The following is an 18,646-nucleotide window of genomic DNA, read 5'->3' on the forward strand; positions in this document are numbered from 1 at the left end:
CTCCCTTTTACCAAGCACTTTTGTCCTGGCTGCTGTGTGGGGGTGGAGGAGCCACATGCTTTCTTAGGCACAAACTATTTGGAGGGGTCCAGCTGGAAATGTGGGAGAAGGCTGAGAGTGCTTTGCTCAGCAAGGGAGTTTCCTGACTTTGCCATGCTGTGTATCACCCCCTGCTCTCCTCAACTCTGGCTCTTGCAGCCACGGTGCATAAAGGAGAGTTACACCACTCAAAGCAGAGATGATCTCCATTAGCAGTGACAGCTTTACAGCACAAGCTGGCCCAAGTTACAGCTCATAATGTTTTACTGCAGCCTCACACCAGCAGACACAGCAGGGCTGCTCTCGGGGCTCGGCTCAAACTCTCCCTCCAGCCACTTCCAGAGGAGAAAGATCAGTTTCAGAGATGTGCAATCCCTCAGCAGGGTCTGTAGTACAAGAAACCAGGAGGGAAAGCCACCACCAGTGCCCAAGCTGCCTTGCACTGGGGCTCAACTGCCAAAGAGAGGGAGAATCAAAGTTATCGCACAGCAGGATTCCAGAGAGATGCTGGTGCAGACCCTCTCTTGTACAAGTGCTCCCTCCTTCCTCCAAGCATGTCAGCCCAGTAAAGCCCAAGATCCAGCAGAGCTATGCTGTGATTCTGTGATAGTCCCTATGCTGACAGTCAGGCAAGCACCCTGTGGGTGTGCTGAGGGGCCCTTGATGGTCTGAGCACTGTCCAGAAGCCCCTCTGGCAGGGGGTAGTTTCTGCATCAGCTCTGATGGCCCTTCTCAGGAGGCACCAACCCCACAGCCAGCCCCATGGCAGAGCAGTGACAGGAGGAGGTGAGCCTGCAGTGAGCCAGAGCTCACCTCACCAACACATGTCGTGGCTCTTGGAAGTAAATCACTCTTCTCAGAAGAGTAGAGGGCCAAGGGGAGGAGGAGTGCTGCTTTGGCTGGCCCAGCCAGAGCTCTGGGAGTGCTAGGCAGCAGGCAACCCTGCAGCAGCTGTTAGCACTCCAGCTCTTCTTCATCCACAGCCTACAGTTGGGCAGCCTTGAGCAAGTCAGTAGGCTAGGAGTACTTTCCCCTAGCCTGAGTTGAAGGAATGGCCTGGAAGAGGTTTAAATGGTGGATTTAAAACTACAGGCAAGTGAATGAGGTGATGAATGGAGGGCCAGGAGAAGGGGAGATGCAAAGGCAGGAGCCTGCACAGACCCTGGGGGAAGCTGCTAAGCACAAAAGCCTGTGGGCATAACTCCCTTGACTGCTCTGGGAATGCCAGCTATCAGCTAGAAACCTGATGGGAGCAAAAGAGATGTCCTTCTCAATTATTTGCCTATGCCTGCTCCAGCACTTTTGCCACCAGCAAGTCACTGCCCCCTGGTGCTGCCGGCAGCCAGGGCAGAGGAGGCAGGAGCAGCAGCAGCAGCAGCAGCAGCAGGTGCTCCTCTGGCATGGACAAGGCTGCCTTGGGGCACCCACAGCTCACCTACTGACACCCAAAACTAGTCTCTGGAGTATGATATGCAATTTGAGAGGCTTCTCCGTGGGCTACCAAGCCCTGGACACCAGGCACCCTTGAGTGTAGGTGTGGGGAGCCCAGAGTGGTTCACCAGCCGTGCACTGAACGCTAACAGACAAGGCAGAAGAGCAGAACCTGCAGCTGGGTCTCTGCAGGCAGCATGGGCTGTTCCACAGGCAAACTCATTTACACACAGCCCAACAACCTTCTCTGTGCAAAGCCAAGCCCAGGCAGCTGGCACAGAGCTGGGGTGTAAGCGCCGGCCTTGGCTCCAAACCCTCTCCTTCCACAGCACAGGCATGCCACCAGCAGCAGCCCCTCTGTGGAGAGGGGGAGAGAGTGAAAAGAGTAACTTGTGTCCAGAAACAACTAACAAAATGGAGAGCTGCCATCACAATGCAAAGGGCAGAAGCTGTCCAGAAAATGGCATCCTCTTAATTACCATTAATTGAGCAGTGGTTTCACAGCTTTAGAGTAGAAGGAGCACGAATTGAAACCTCCTGGAGGTGGTGTAGCTCTCCAGCCCATCGACCGGCTTATGCTGGCACAAGCTCAGCTCCCTCCTCACACAGAATCCTGCCTGCAGCTGGGGCTGATGCCTGTCCCCAGTGCTGATGGCAATTTCATTCCACTCTTGCTATCCTTTGCATAGGGTCTGCATCTGCTTCAACAAACATGTTTGTAAGGATCGAAACACCCTGGTGCATGCTGCCAACAAGCACAGACCTCCCAAATGTAGAGTCATAGAATCATTTAGGTTGGAAAAGACCTTTAAAATCACCGAGTCCAACTATTAGCCTAGGACTTGGCGTGTACCAGATGGGAGCACCCTGACCTCCCTGTGCCTCCTCTGCATCACAGCAGTGACTTTTGGGGCCAGAGGCTGGTGTCTTACACCCACGCAAAGCTGAAGAGCTGAGATCAAATAGGACACTGCCAGGACTGCCAACCATGCCTTCTGTGCTGTACAACCCAGGCATGCTGCTTTGCCTCTGCCTGTGGAGCCAGCAGCAGAGAGCCCTGCAGACAAGGAGGCAGGACCCTCCTCTATCCTCCTGTGGACAGTATGGGGGCACTGGGCTTCCAAGGGCTGGCAATGGGCAAGGACAGACAGTTGCTGAATACAGAACAGCTCTGAGACCCCCCCCACAGGGACAGCATGGGTGGCATGATGAGTGTCCCCTTCTACCTGCAGCTCTGGGTGCTGCGGGGTTCCTGCGAGGTCTCAGGAAGGGCTGGGGGATGGATGGCTGTGGATTTTGCCACTTCATTTGTACCATCAGAAGAGGGTGGGAAGGCCCAGGCTCTCTGAGTTAGAGATGGCAGGGCTGGAGGGCTCAGGACTGCAAATGTTAAGACAGCTTCCCCTCCACCTCCCTCCATCACTTGAGTTAGGCTCTGACTAGCAATGATTTTTTTAGCCAGAAGGGTATTTTCAGCTGTCTACATCATGACAGGGTGAGATCCCAAGGAAAGCAGGAGCTGTGAAGGACCAGCAGTAATTTTTGGATCAGTGGTCCTGGCAATAAACCTCGTGGGGCAGGGCAGCAGCAGCCCCCGCTCCGGCAGGCAGCGTGTCAGCAGGAGGCAGTGCAGGGCTCTGCAGAGCTGCCCATGCTGGCTGCCAACCCGGCATCCTCCACCCTCACCAGCTCACAGGGACACGTGGCCAAACACAACAGCATCCCACGGGCAGCACCAAGGCCAGGGCAGGCAGCAGCTCCAGAGGGTCCCTGTGCATCCCAGCAGCAGCAGCTGCCCCCAAAAGCCTCAGCTGCAGCGAGGAGCAGAGCAGGTTGCAGCTGCAGTGCTGGGCAGTGATGCTAGAGCCACAGCAAGCCCAGGGTGGATATGCAGAGTTTATGTATACAAACACACTGGGTTCTTCATCCTGCCCCTCATGAGAGGCTTCCCATGTCTGGCTCACCCCTGTGCATTGCCAGCTGCCCCCAGACGCTCTCCCTCCTGCTGTCAGTGGGGCTGTGAGCAGCTTCCTCTCCAGCTCTGTGCTCTCCCTGCTAGGCCTTATTTTCTCCACAGATAACTTCTCCCCATCTGCTTCCAGGATTAATCATGGCTGTCCTCACCACTAACCTTGGCAGTACCAGAGGGCCTCCCTCACCCCAGGGAAGGCGGCTGAGGCGGGGGCACACTTGCACACACACCTGTAAGCACAACATGCTCCACAGAGCCTGCTGATAGCGTGCAGGGGGACTGCAGCCCCCCTTGGCAACTGGGGGCCACGCAGTTCCCCTTCCCAAGACCTGGTGCTGCTCTGGAGCCCAGGGTGGGCTGGAGCCCAAGAGAAGCTGATCTTACAGTGCCCTGTGGTGGTAGGGCCTGACAAGCTGCAGACTGCTTACATCTCAGGTGCCCACTCTAAACACAGGTCCTTGCCTCTGCTGTACAGCCAAGGGTTCCCCCTGCTCCTTGGGGCAGCCTAGCAGCCCCCCTTCCCATCAAACAGCTTCCCCTCCCTGCAAACAGCGTGCCAGGGGAGGGCAGGAGGAGAGGGGGAACATGCTCAAGCACCCCAGCCCCTAACCAGGTTTCTGCAGCACCCAGCAGAGCAGTGGCTGCTGCACAGCAATTACACCCTATCAGCCAATTAAAAAATTAGGCTGCCTGCCAGAGACAGATGACAAACCATCACTGCCACCCACACAGGACAGGCACTTGGGTGAGCTCAGGGGTCTGTGGCAGCAGCAATGGCCCCCAGTACTGGCAGCAGCATTGCTCTGCTCCCCTTGCTCCATGCCCCACAGCCACGTCCAGAGGGATGAGGAAGACTTGGCAGGAGATGGATGCATTTTGTTCCAGAAAATTAATTCTTCCTCTGCATCCAAGTGTCTCCTCGTAATCTGTCAAGATCTGAGGGACTAATATTTAACGGTGCTCAGCACTTCAGCTCTGAACCAGATTCCAAGGCAGAGACATCTCTGAGCAAAGGACAGCTCTCAGGATGGAGCTCGAAGTGCTGCTTGCTGTGGATGTAACACACGGTGCCGCTGGGGGAGGAGTGTGAAGACACTTTCTGGAGCTGGAGGAAGAGCAGCAGGAAACCTTTTAATCAGACAAAGTAAGGTTTAATTCCAGGTTACCATAAATTACAAAGCTGTGAAGTAATGAGTGGGTGAGATGGAAAGGGAAACCAATGAGAGACACAGCAAAATAAATGCATTAAGGTAGATGAGCTCATGTCCCGATTAACTGCACGTGGTGGGGGAAGGGGCTGCAGGCGGATTCTGTCCTTATTTCTTCCTGCTAAGCTCTAATGAGGTACGGCAGAGCGGAGAGCAAGGCCATGGGGGACAGCAGCCCCGGCACCAACCCCCCGCAGCTTCCACCCTTTGGGGCCGGGGGCAGCGAGGCTGGCTGGGGAGGGCTGCACCCAGCCACAGCACCAGGCACAGAGACCCTGCTGCTCGTGGGAGAAGGCAAACAGTCGCACACGCCTGCCCCAGCCTGACAGATCTAGGACAGCCAAAAATAATCGATGGTGGCACCGCAGCGAGGGGCAGCCAGTGGAACTGATGAGAAGCGACACCAGCCCTGGGGGCTGCAGGTCGTGCCGAGCCCCAAAGGCAGCACAGTGCTGCACGAAGGCGCCTGGGGCGTGCCAAAGCACCTGGGGGGGCTGCAGGCATCTGCCAAGCAGCATCCGTGTCCCCTCATTGCAGTAGCTCCTCTGCAGCAGGGCTAGGGCTGAGGACAGCCTCACGGGGTTAGCCTCTCATTTCAGCAGGTGAGGATCCCCCTGAGAGGCCACAGCTTCTGGCATTTACCTGGGCTGGGCTTATTTAGAGATCTGCTGTTGCCTGTAACCAAAAAGCAACAAGAAAACAATTCCCATGGCACATGAGGCTTGCCCCAGCAAGGAACAATGGCTGGCACGGCTCTCCCTAGAGCTTGCAAATCCATCACTCCAGCCTCATCTCATCTCATTGCAGGATCTGACATGAGTGAGCGCATCCCAGAGACAGGCTGGGGAAGGTATCTGCCTGTTTTTCACATGGCTGCAGCATGAAGCAGGGAGGGAGGCTATCAGAACACACCAGAAACCATTAACACTCCCTCCACCTCTGTAAAGATGGAGACATTTTTGCCAGAAAATAAACCCTTCAGCATTGCAGCATCCTGTGGGAACTGTGGCTTGGGAGCACGTGGCTCTGGAGCCATTTCCTACAACTCCACCACAGACCCCAGTTTTCTGTGCTTCTTTACAACATCCCCACTTTGGTAACACATGACCAGGCCTGGAGCATCTGGGACACAGGCACTTTTCTCCTAGCACCCTCCCAGCCCGCTGCATCTCTGCCTACTCCTGATGCACGGCTCAGTATTGACAGCAATGCTCTGCCAGCAGGAAAGGATCAGCAGTGATGCAATCTCAAAATGCTCATTTATTACAGTGTAAGTCATTGAATTTTGTGGGTAGGTGCACTGTGCAGCAGGAGCTGCTCTGCAGCTGACAGGAGGCTGAAAAGAAGGTGATCTCCCTCTGCCAGGCTCCACCTTACAGACCTTTGCTTCATGTCTCTTTGTTCGTGGTGTGACGCAGAATTAGTGCACCATAACTCACTGCACAGGTGCTGCTGAGGAGAAACATCATGAGCTGTCACCCAGCACCTCCTGGGCAAATAGAGCCTGGCCCAGGCAACCCCACAGTATGGACTCGAACGCTGCAGCTGCAATGGCCAACCCTCACACCTGCACACCTGCAAATCCCCATTTCCCCCAGTGCAACAGGTCACATCTTGAGGATGCTGCCTGCCTGCTTTTACAGACACACACTAGCAGAAGACAGTTACTTGTCAAGGCATTCCAGCAAACAGACTGTTTTCCTGATACCTCTCTGCTTAACCCAGTCCCCCTGCCCCCAGGCTCTGCACCCCCACAGCCCACAGCAGGACTCCTCCGGGAGCCTGACCTCGGCACAAGGTGCTCTGAATGAGCACAGCACAGCTCAGCTCTCACTCCAACATGCTTCTTCCTTGGCCTTTGCCCTCTCCCGAGCTCCACTCAGTGGGAAAGGCAAAAGCTGATGCTCACAGAGGCTGCTGTCTCCAGGCTGGGACTCCCAGAACAGAAAAGAGCTGATACCCGTTTCATGGCAGTCCAAGCCAGAGCCAGCAGCTGGAGACTCCTGCGAGCAACACCAAACCCCAAGTGGCCCAGGGCTTGGTGGCTAACAGGCAGCTTGTACAAATACCGTTATAACCTGATCTACACTGAATAACCAGCACAGCCGTTGAGAATGAGCTGCAGAAATTGCCCCATTCAGAGACTGAGGCAATGATTTCCTCTTTCATGAAGCTGTGCAGCATCAACAATGTCCTGCAGCATGCAGCCCCGCAGATCGCAGCACTCTCCATTCTAAACCCACCTCTCACCAACTCTGATGTCCCCCTTCACCCCCTGTAACGCCCTTGGCCAGTCCTCTCCCAGACCAGAGGGTCTCAGCCAGCCAGGTTTGTCCCACACAGAAGCCACTGATCTTCTCTTAACCTCTGCCAGGTTTCTTCCCGTTGACAGGCCATAAATTTCAGCAATACCTAATGATCAGTCCACTCTGTTCTCCTTCCTCATAGCTCCTCATCTTTGTTTAGCCACACAGAAACTTACATTTCCCACAGCTGCTTAGTTCCCTTTGGAGTCCCTGATGAATAACCTTATCTGATGCATCTGCACAGCAGCCTCCTGAGGCTTCACTCAGCAAGTCCTCAGGTGCATCTTCACAGTACAGTACCACCATGCTCCTGCTTCTCTCATTCCTTGCCTCTCATAAGCACTGCAACCAGTGATCTTAAGAATTTAGCCTTCATAATTTAATATTCTTAATAATGATCTTAATAATTTAATAATTTAGTGATATCTCACCTCACAAATTTCAATAGTGATAATTAGGCCAAGTATTTATCACCAAATACTTTCTCTTGAATATCTTCCAACACATCCACTTCCTTGCCCAGATTCCTACCACCAGCATTAACCAGATGGGGAACTGGCTCTCTCCACTTCTCAGTCCCATGCTTTCAGAGCATTTAAAACAGGCTGCATGGGGGCTGAATGGCATTTGCCTCTGTCCCTGGCTGTTAGCTAGACACCTTCTGATGGCTCTTGCTGTTGGCTGTCAGAGGCTTCTGCAGGCACACGGGTCACCTCTGGGATGCAGCAGGCATCAAAGCAGGAGACAGAGCACAAGCAGGAACCACGCTATTGAGCTGTATTCCTGGAGATCTCCAAGCCTAATTTCATATATGGGCCTGTAAGAGATCCTGTTAGTGGAATGAAACATTGTAGTCGGAGCTCAACCTGCTCTGCACTCTTCCCTCCACCGACTGTGTGAAGACATAGAGCCACCCGAGCAGCAGCCCATCCTTGCTGGCAGTCCCTCTCCAGGCAAGTGTGCCAGCCCAGGCCCTGCTCAGCTGCACCCCACCAGCTCCAGGGGAGCAGAGCTGGGCCGGGACTAACGAGTCAGTGCTGTGCCAGGCCTGGAAGTTGCAGCGTGCTGGGTGAGTGCTAACCTCACACATAGCAGAGCCCAGGGGCCCTTTGCACCCCCTGCTCATCTCCCACCCTGTGTCAGGGCTTCTGCCTTCAGGCTGGGCCGGTCAGTGAGAGAGAAACCCTGAGAGCTGCCTTACATGCTGCCATGCAGGGAGGAGACCACAGAGATGATGCTACTCCCCAGGAAGACTGCCAGCTGTTCCTGCAGGCCAGGAGACCCTGCTGCCTCCAATCTGCCAAACGCCACCTTCAGTCCAGTTCTGCTGAATACCCTGTCCCCATGCGAGGCACAGTAGCCCCAGATAGGTTTCAGACACCCTCCCTGAGCTAACAAGCTCCACTCCTCTGTCCAAGTTGGCAGAAGCCGTAAAGCTGCTTCTCTGTTCTGCTTCATTTCCTCTCTGCTCCTTCTCTTGCCCCACACAGTGATCCTGCTGCAGCACAGTCAGCAAAACTAACAGAGTCAAACACCAAAAGGCAATTTTCAAAGCTCTGCCCAAGCTGCTGGATGTCGATGTCTCCCCCTCTGCTGCTGTTTCTAAACTAATTCTCCCAGAAAACTATCAGGCTTGGGACAATGATGAGGGCCAGGAACTCCATAGGGAGCCCATGGTCTCCCCAGGCTGCTCCAGACATTTACTCCTTCACATGCCTGTAAGGAGTGTAAGTAAAAGCTTGCCGGATCCTCTTGAGTTACATGGCTAAAATGACTAGTGGTGAGAGGGATGGAAGACAGTTGGGAAGCGAGAGGCCACCTCTGCATGAGGATACTGAAAAGGAAAGTAAAAAGATCAGAGTCCTTGCCCTTCCTCCTCCTAGCACCGTTCTGCAAGTCCCAGGACCATTTCATGCTGGCATCGCACTCATCCTGGCAGCTCCTCCTCAGCCTGAACCCTGCTTGCCCTCTCTCTGAAACCTTCCCATCACTTCCCCTTTCAGAACCATTGTGATGCATCAAGCCCTCCTCCAGCTCCTAGGGCCTGGCCACATCGTGTTAGAAGAGGATTTATGAGCCCCAAGCACAGACAAGAGTTATGCAGTCTGCACTTCTGCACGCTGCATACCAAGCACCCAGCTGGTTTAAATCACATTAACTCCACTGATGTAAGACATTTAAGGCAAGAGAGTTCCACAATTTACACCAGCTAAGAAGCTGTTATATTATAGTTTGGCAGCTGCAGGTTTTAGATATGAAGTTTTTTGGGCAAGGATCCCAAGCAACAGTGAAAGACAGAGCAGCTGGGTGGCAAATCCCATTTATTCTCAGTGCAATCTGCACGCAGCCAGCACATGTTCCACAAAAGTGTGGGCTTGTTTAAAAAAAGAATAACCCTGGTGTTGGGTTTGCAATGTGCAGTGCCATCAGTCTGCAAAGCCAGTGCCCCCTCACAACCCCAAGGCTCCAAACAAATCACTCTCGTGATACTATGGAAATGCCTCCCTTCAATAAATGGTAAATTTGGGAAACTAAACCAGGCAACTTTAATTGAAAACAATCTGTAGAGATTGATTAATACAAATGCAAACAAACAGATAAGAGAGTTTAATATTCAGCTCGGAGTGCTCATTTCTGCTGGAGAATGCTTAAGCTTCCAATCAAATCTGGCTTCCACAAAAAAGGATGGTGACACTGTGGAGCCAGATGTGTCTGCAGTGGTGCACAAAAAGGTGCAGCATTCAGGCAGGTGACGTGGCACAGAGATGCACCAGGAAAAACACTAATACTTCCTGAAATGGAACTTTCAGTCCTTTCTCCTCCAACTTAGCAAAGCAGCTTCTTCACAACAGTAGAGGCTGGTTGGCCAGAGCAGCAGGAGCTTTGTGCCATCCCCACGGCTGGGAGCGGGCAGCAGTGCTGCAGCCTTCCCTGCGGCCTCCCCTGGCTCAGCTGCACAGGGAAGGAAGGAGCTGAGGAGCCCTGGCAGCACCATCAATCTCCAGGCACCCAGTGCAATAAATCTGACCTCCCTTGCAAGGGAAATATAAATCAGCTTTACCAGCAGCTTCTGAAACAAAAACCAAGCTCATGAAACTGCAACCGTGCCTCTAAACTTCCTGTGCAGACCACTGAAAGCCGCGTCAGGCTGAGAGAGAGCAAACAACCTTTCCAAGAGATGAGACAACTCATGGGCTGACAAATGAGGAAAGGCACTTCAGACCGAGCAGCTTCTCGCTGGCAGGCAGCATGACACGGGTATCATAGCACAGAGTAAAGACAGGGCAGGGAACGGGGAGGAGTGAATTAGGCAGCGTTAATAACGTCGTTTGCATTCAGCGTACCTCAGAGCGCTGGCGACGCGGACATCACCAGACACACAAACATTACCCAAGTCTAATGCAGAGCAAAGCACAGCACATTTGCTAGAGCCCTCAAAGTAATGATCAGCAGGGAGTTGGACAGGCCACCTCACCCCATAGCCCCCAGGGGACCAAGGCAGGCCACCTCTCTGCCTGCTCTTTCCTAACACCTGTCTGCACAAATGAACCACCCTTGCCCCACTGTTAAACGAGTTAGCATGGGACGGCTGTGCCAGGGGGACAGCGGCAAACCAGAGGAAGCCTCACAAATCAGTGCAGAGGCAGGAGCTACTGGGCAGAGCCAAATCAGGACAGGGCTCAGCAGAGGCACAGGGAAACTGCACTCACACCCCAGCAACAGCAGGACTGCACCTGAGATCCATGGTAGGAAGCCTGCAGAGAGCATTATGGCTCCAGATGCCGAGGAGGATGCTGGTGCCGGCAGTGCTAGCCATGGGAACTGCTATTTCAGCAACACACACACGTGGGATCAGTCCATCACCACATGCCACCCACAAACAGCTCTGAGAAGCAGGTCCCCTCCTCCTGGGCAGAGCTACAGCCAGGTAGGACCCCAGGGCTGCCTGCCACCTGCACCTTACTGTGGCACAGGGAGGGCATGTGGCCAGCACAGGAGGTGATGCTGCCATGATCACTGTGTCAGGCCAGTGAGGCAGCTGGCAGGGAGAGCCCAGGGACCAGCACCAGGAAGGGACAGGCGGGGCTGGGGTAGTGGCCCCAGGAAGGGGAAGGGTTTTGGAGCTCAGGGATGCAATAACCTCCTCATGCGACCAGCACAAAGCCAGAGAGCACAGTGGTCCCAGGAGAAGCACCTGTGCACACCCGTGGAAGGACAATGTGGCATCAGCTGAGCCAAGCCCCTTCTGCCAGATGCCTTATTGTCCTGAAGATTTATTGTTGTTCCCCCAATCAGTAACAGCAAAGCAAAGGCACAATAAGGAAATTTAAGTGATCAGTGTCTGCTAACCAGCAAAGCTTTCCGAGATCTCACTGAAGCCAAGAGGAAAGGCTCAACAACCACTCTGCAGCTGCCTGCAAGTGCAGAGCCACAGCACACACATGCAGCAGCATGGGGAAACAGGGAGCTGCAAACACACAGGCTTAATCCTGTGTCACCTCTCCTTGTCCCCAAGCACGAGTTGCTATGCGGCACTCACCTCACACCATTCATGCCAGTGAAGACCTGGATGTGGGTGGTCTTGGACCAAAGGGTCCATTGCTCTGAAGGAGCCAAACCCCAAGAGCCCACCTGAAAACTTCATTTGCTTTTTCTGCATTTCAAATAGCACTGGGTAACATCTCTGTAAACCAGAGCCTGTGCTGGCAGAGGCAGCAGCGTTACCTTTGGGCATGATGCGGTGCATGGCGACCGACAGGAAGAAGATGGAGTCACTGTAGTAGGTCCCTGATCCAGCGCTGAAGTGTTTCTGCATGGCCTCCACGATGGGAAACAGCTGCTCCGTCAGCTCATCCACATCATGGACTATGACCTGGGAGAGACACCAGAAACACACTCAGCTGCTGCCTCTGGGGACAAAGGGGCCCAGCTGCCCCAGTCCCTGCACAGCCCCTGCCACGAGAGACAGCGAAGTGCAGCAGGGAAAGGAAGGAGGGATTTTCACAGCCATTTCATAACTGTGATGGACAGAGCCTTGAATCCACGCACACAGTCAAGCGTGTTCAATGCTTTGTGCTTTTTCTTCTGTCTGCTTCCACTGCCTAATGCAACCACATATCTGGTCTGCCATATGGAATCCATCAGAAGAGGTGACAGTTCACTCCAGGCTCTGTCATCCTGCTGTTTTGAGGCAAGGCAGACCATGTCACTTACCCCAAGGACCAACGCTCGCTCTCTGCTACAGGGCCAGGGACACAGCTCGGATTTCCTGAACCTCAGCCCGGCATGGAGGCAAGCTCTGCAGCACGTCCCACCGGGGCCGGAGGGAAAAAGGGAGGATGGGCCACAGCATGCTGACGAAAACCCAACTATCAGGAGTCACAGCAGAGCCAAGCAACTTTTCTAGATGGATCTCAGTCTGGATGGATTGCTCACGCTCAGCCAGCAATGCTCTGCACTGCTCAGTGCTGCTGGAGCCCAGGCAGCGGCCCCAGCCCAGGCACACCCACACAGGTCATGGCCAGGGGCCAGAAACAGGAGCAACTGCAAATGTACCTTGTCGGCTACTGAAATTTTACAGGCTTCTAATTAATTTTGGTCAGAGTCCGGTGAACAGGAACTTTCAGGCAGCCTGATGCTTGTTATATGCACAGAAGGATGCAGGTCACTGAATCACACAAGATAACCAGAGGGATTTTCAGGGTAATTAAGAGAGAGGAGGGACATGACCCAGGCACGGATAAGGGGGAGTGCAGGAACTCGAGTGTGGAGACTCAAGGTCGCGCTGCCTTCTTCAGGCCAGGGAAAGCAGGAAGAGACCAACAGGAACTGAAGGCCAGTGAGGACACAACTTTGCAGCACTACTTGAATTTTGGAAAGTAGAGCCTATGTCCCTTGTTTGAGGGATACCAAGACACTCTCCCAAGCTAGACTTGCCTTTAACCAGGAATTCAACCCTACAACCTCTGTAGGTCCCTTCCAAACTGTTCAAGTGTTCTATGGCTACGCTTCTTTTCCTTACTATAGTAAAACTTAATGTGCTTAAGAGTAAGGAGTTCTATACCATACACTTAAACCTGTAGGGCAGAATACTTGATTTTTTTTTAAACAAAAAAACCCTAAATCGAGGGCTTCAGAATAGAGGTTCTGGAGCCTGAGCTGGGGCAATGGCCATGTGATGCACACGGCGCTGATTTGATGCCTAGCGAGGCAGGCACAGAGATGGAGGCAGTGAGCAGCCTGGTGCTTCTTCCTTCCACGCCTTTTTGCAGAAAATGTTACCCAGATCAAAGCACTCTGGCACCAGAGCAGAGCTCAGTGGAGGTGGGGAGCTGCTCGTAGGACCTGCAGTACAACCAAACAGGCAAGGTGATGGGACCCATCCTGACTCCAGGCACAACAGGTGGGCCCAAGGTGGGGTACCACTGGTGGACAGTGACAATGGGGTCCCACAGCCCCCCTCCTGGGGAGGACACCCCAAACTCCCATCCTGGGCCACTGGCCCTTGCTGTCAGCCAGGGGCTGTACAAGAGCCCCAGTGCAGGCTCTGTGGGCAGCACGTCCCTCGGCACGGCAGCCACGTCACCGGCATCCCGGCTGCCAGGCTCAGGGCCAAGCGCCTGCAGGAGGACAGCAGGAAAAACACAGAACAACATGTACCAGGAAAATGCACTGGGAGAGCTCAGCAGCAGCCACACCTGGCTTTGGATAGCACAGCATAATCCCCAGGACACTGCAGGGGAGGAAGCTCCGTCACCGGTAACCATGCAGCAGCATCTCTGCCCAGCCCAGCTGAGCTGAGCGGCTCTGCCACCGTGGCTGGCACCGGCACAGCTGCACGGAGCAGAGTGGCAGCACAAAGCCTGCAGCCATCCCAGGCCACCAAATGCAGCAGAACACCGCGCTGCTCTCCAGCTGCAAAGACCCTGACCACCTGTGCACACTGCTGAGCACCACCAGCACTGGGATGCACCGCACTCTGCTCTCAGCTCAGCATGGTCAGGGCAGCTCTGGCGTCTGGCTGGACTGGCAAAGCTTGGAGGAGAAATATAGCACCCGTAACCACCCTTCTGCATCCAGCAAAGTCAGCCTGAGGTCTGCTCAGCACAAAGGAAACAGCTGAGGAGAGGGGAGGAAAAAGTCAAACCAATTGCAGTCACCTCTGAAATAAGCAGAGAGACAAGCACCAGCAGACAAAAATCATGGGAAAAATACTCCTGAAGCTCCAGACACAGCACCATTCGCCTTCCCTGCCAAAGGAAACAGGAAAATGTGTGTCTTTTGCCCACCCTTTGGTTAGGTCCTTCTGCAAAGCAAACTCCTGAGCAGCTGAATCTTCCTTCTGCAGCCACAGGCCAGCCAGTCCCTCCACCACTGCCAGGGCTTCTCTTCTCCCCACTGCTGACTTTAGCACAGCCTGTTGATTTGCTGCTAATTCTGTACTTCGTTATTTATTTGTGTAGCAGCTTTCAGTAAATCCCCGTAGCTAAATCTGGCCATGTTTGCTGAGGACATTAAGAAAAGTAAGTTCTAGGGGTTTCCTGTGCAAGCACAGTTTTACAAACACGTGTCCTGCACCAAGAAAAGGCCTTTTCAATTGATTCTCTAGGAAAAACCAACTCGTAATTCATTTCTCTAGCTTTTCCTCCTTGTCATGCAGGGTATCTTTGCAGCTCTCTTGTATCTGTAGGGTCACAGCATCTCAGTTCCATTCACCTCAGCATGTCTTTGCACAGGATTTGGCAATGTTCTCGGCAAGGCTGATCTAAACCAACCAGGAAGAGTAGCGAGCAGAGCAGGCAGTTTAATTTTACTCTTGGAGAGGAACGGAATAAATAAGCGATATGAATCAGCACAAGGAGTCAGTGCATGCAGCCCAGAGCTGCAGGAAACGGGGCGAGTCAGGGCTCTTTGTAAGCACTGTATCGGCCGCCGAGACATGCCCAGGCTCGCTCCTGAGCACTGCTCACTGCCGGGGCAGCAGGAGGGGCAGCAGAGACGACCCACGGGACAGGACAAGCTCTCCGCAGCTGCGACAGTAAAAGCCCCGGTAAAAGCCCAGCAGAGCCTCTCCAAGCCGGGGCCGGGAGGGCAAGGCCCGGGCAGAAAGGCCGGGTCCTAGCCGTGTGCCGCCCTGCCCCGGGAGCTTCCCGGACAACCCTCCCCCGGCCGCCGGCCCCCGCGCAGCAGCCGCACGGCCCCGCGGCGCATCGCGGAGCACCAGCTCCACCTGCCGCCCGCCCGCCGCGCTGCCAGCCCCGCAGCTGGCACGCAGCTGGACAGGCGCCGCGGACCCGCACACCACGGCGGGGAGCGCCCCGCCGCACTGCACCCCCAAGCCCCTCTGCTCTCGGCCTCTGCAGCCCGCCGCTTCAGCCCCCAGGAGATGGGAAAAGTGCCCGAGCTTGCTTCGGGAGAGGAGACAAGAGCTGGCCCATGACCTTCCCCAAGGGGCTGGGATCCAAGTTCGGTCCTGGGCTTCACTCTAACAAAGGACCCAAGTGATCCCAGCTCTGCTAGGAGGGGAGGGCAAGGACAGCTCCAAAAGCAGAGCCCAAATCACACCCTCATGAAGAAAACGTAGTTTAGGGTTTTTATCAACCCTGTCTCAGCAGCTCAAGCTTCATCAAGCCTCATCTCTGGGCCTGCTTTAGGAAAACAGCGTAAGGACTGAGAGAGTGGTTTTGGTATACCAAGAGAACCAGGAAAGAAGAGGTCTGAGGGTGGAGATGGATTACTGCTGGAGCTACCTGACCATCAGGATCAACCACCTTCAAACTTTAGCACCATCAAAGGTCTAAGTTAGAGTGATGTTTCCTCGCGGTAGAGGAATGGAGTAGGCTACAGCAAGAATAAAGAGCTGCCGTCACCTGCTGGTGTCCCAGAAACTGTCACAGTATTAGAAGAAAGGCTGTGTGCTTGAGGAGCAGCAACAGCCTCTGCTCTGAACTAGGAACTGCCTAAAAAGAGTTGAGCAGAGAGATCTGAATTCAGCCACAGGCTAGCTAATGAAACCAGGATACACCAGGCTCTGCCAGGAGACAGGAAAGCAGCTGTTCCATTTGGGTAGATCACAGTGAGAAGTCACTTTGAGCTCTCCAAGCCACGTTGCTTCCTTACACCCAAGAAATCAGTTCTGGCACAAGATCTACTCACCAAGGCCTGAGCCAGGCTCTGCTACAAACCCACAAGCACCTAGTGACAGAGACCCATGCTGCAACAGACACATCATCCCATGTCCCCACCTCCCACATTCACACTCAGCTCACAGGCCCACGTCCCCTGGAGAAGCAATGCTGGCCAGGCTGCCCACGGAGGAAATGGATTTGAGGCGAGCAGATGGAGGGAAGACAGCCGCACACAGAGAGGAGTGTCTGCAAGGGATCTACAGTCCACAGCAGCTCAGGGGTGCCCTCTCCCCAGGAGTCACAATACCCGGGTTAGGCTGTCGCACTGAACTGTCACGGGGCACCTCTCCCCACGCCCTGTGCAGGAGGGACTGTCCTGAGAGCAGCTGTGCACACCCACTGCGGGCAGCCGGGTGCAGGCACCACCACAGACACGACCTGACCCACCACCTGCACTGGCAAGTGCCCTTTCAGAAAAAGGAGCAGGGGGATTATTTACTAACAAGTGCTCTGTATGACTAACGTTAAGGTTACATCTCTAGCTACATCTCAGCAGAGCTCATCTAATAATAAATACCTGAAACAGGAGAAATAAAAAGTTACAGCAGAAACAGAAGACACTTCCAAGCAATGCTCTGCAGCAGCACCTCAGGGCAGGAGGGTCAAGTTACCTCCAGACTCTGAACTCCAGAGTCCTCTAGCTTTCAGACACCTGTTCCACGTGACGGAAAGCCTGACTTCACACGGACCAAGCGCCTGAGAGGCAGAAGCATTGCTCTGGCAAGTAGCAGGATGAACACTTACACGTGGAAGCATTCCACCCTTTGTAGGCTCCCTATTCCCTTTTCCAAGGGCTGCTAGCAGCAGGGTGACAGCCTTTTCTGTGACCACTTGGGAAGCCATCTACACACAAGCACATGTGGTCTTTGTGCTGAGATGCTGGGCCGGGGCTAACAACTGGGTCTGTAAAAGAGGAGCAGCGTTGCTCAGAGTAATTGCTGTTCAGCAGAAGCAGTTTGCCAGAGGTGTTCTCAGGCTGCACAGCCAGCCAAGGCCTGGGCACGACAACCAGTGCTGCACCAGGACAGCTCCCAGCAGGCAGCAGCAGAGAGCACACTCTCCGCTCACACTCAACCAGCCCTGACAAAGATTCAAGAGACGGGGGAGAGAAGCCGCCTTCTCCCGCACAGGGGAAGCAAACACCCTCTGAAGGGAGCTGGAGCAAGGGTCGCCAGTTGGGAAAGTTTCTTTTCACGGGGCTGCTGCTCCCTTCGTTTCCCAGGCTGCTGAGCAGGAGCGGGGCAGGCCGCCCGCGTAACGCCCGTAAGGAAGGCGGGTAAGCAGAGGCTGTAGGCAGCGGCGCAGCATCCCCGCGGCCGGGAAAGGGCCGGCGGCCCGCTGCCCCGGGCACGGCGCACCGCCGGGGCGAGGCCGGGCCCGCGTCCCCGCCGCTCGCACCTGGTGTGGGAAGGCGGCGCCGCGCAGCAGGTCCCGCAGCAGGTCGAGGCCGATGTCCCGGCTGGCGCCCTGGGTGAGGAGGTGGAGGTGCAGCGCGTCCCCGCCGCGCAGCCGGCCGTGCCGCAGCAGCGAGCGCAGGGCCGCCTGCGCCTTGGCGCGCAGCGCCGGGTTGCGCTCCGCCTTGGTGAACATCAGCAGCAGATGCAAGGCACGGCCGGCCGCCGCCGGCTCCCCGCCGCGCTGCGGGTGCCGGTGGGCCGGGGCCGGCGGCGTGGCGCGCAGGCGGCGCGTAGCGCTGGAGAAGGTCTCGCTGCCGCCGCCCAGGTAGTAGAAGGCGCAGACGGCCAGGGCCGCGGCCAGCGCCAGGGCGGCGGGCTGCGAGCGGGCCCAGCCCCGCGCCGCGCGGCCCAGCGCCGCCATGCCGGGGGCGGGACCGCACCGCCCGCCCGCCCCACAGCGCCGGCTCGCCGCGGCCTGGCCTCAGCGGCGCCGCTTTACCGCCCCGCACACCGCGCACCGGCGCTCACGACAAAGGCGACAACGCGTGGCTCACGTGTAACGACTGCATTCAAGCTTTAGACACAAAGGCTACAGCCGTAGTAAACGCGAGCGAGGGTTATACATTCTGCACAGCTGCAGGGGGAGAGGTGACCGAAGGCAAGCGTGTGACAAGAGGAATGCTTAAATACACTGTAGATACAGAAAAACACGAGGTCATTGGTTCAGGCAGAGGAACCTGTCTGCTTGAGCAAACAGTGATGCCTTAGCAAGTTCTATCAGAACACAGAAAACATGGGCTCTAACAGAAAAGTGAGTGGGATTTTTTTCCTCTCGTATCATGTCCTTCCATGGGAAGAGAAACAAGAAACTTGCGTATGTAGAAAGATAAAGCCAGTGTATGAAAGGGGATATACCAAACTGGCACATTTATGCCTCACCCCAGTATTGCCTTTCTGGAGTTGTCCATTTTAAATGTGCTTTTGTGCAAGCAAGGCACTGCTGGTACCAGGCTGCACAAACAAGTGTTGAAAACTCTTCGTGCCATAAACTCAACTGAGGAAAAGTTGTCCATCGGTGAACAGGGAGAGAGGGTAGTTTGCTAAA

General features: G+C 55.0%; 1 protein-coding gene across 1 annotated transcript in view; it reads right to left on the reverse strand.

The window, feature by feature from the left end:
• XXYLT1 (xyloside xylosyltransferase 1) overlaps positions 1-17,962 on the reverse strand; it is a 36,225-nt gene extending 18,263 nt beyond the window's left edge. Inside the window, exons 1-2 of the mRNA XM_062005569.1 lie at positions 17,543-17,962; positions 11,682-11,829 (exon numbers count right to left, since the gene is read on the reverse strand). Of these exons, the coding sequence (XP_061861553.1) occupies positions 11,682-11,829; positions 17,543-17,962 (568 nt within the window). The remainder of the gene's footprint in view (positions 1-11,681; positions 11,830-17,542) is intronic.
• Between the last annotated feature and the right edge of the window lie 684 nt (positions 17,963-18,646).

Source organism: Colius striatus, chromosome 12, assembly GCF_028858725.1.
Source record: "Colius striatus isolate bColStr4 chromosome 12, bColStr4.1.hap1, whole genome shotgun sequence".
Taxonomy (NCBI): Eukaryota; Metazoa; Chordata; class Aves; order Coliiformes; family Coliidae; genus Colius; species Colius striatus.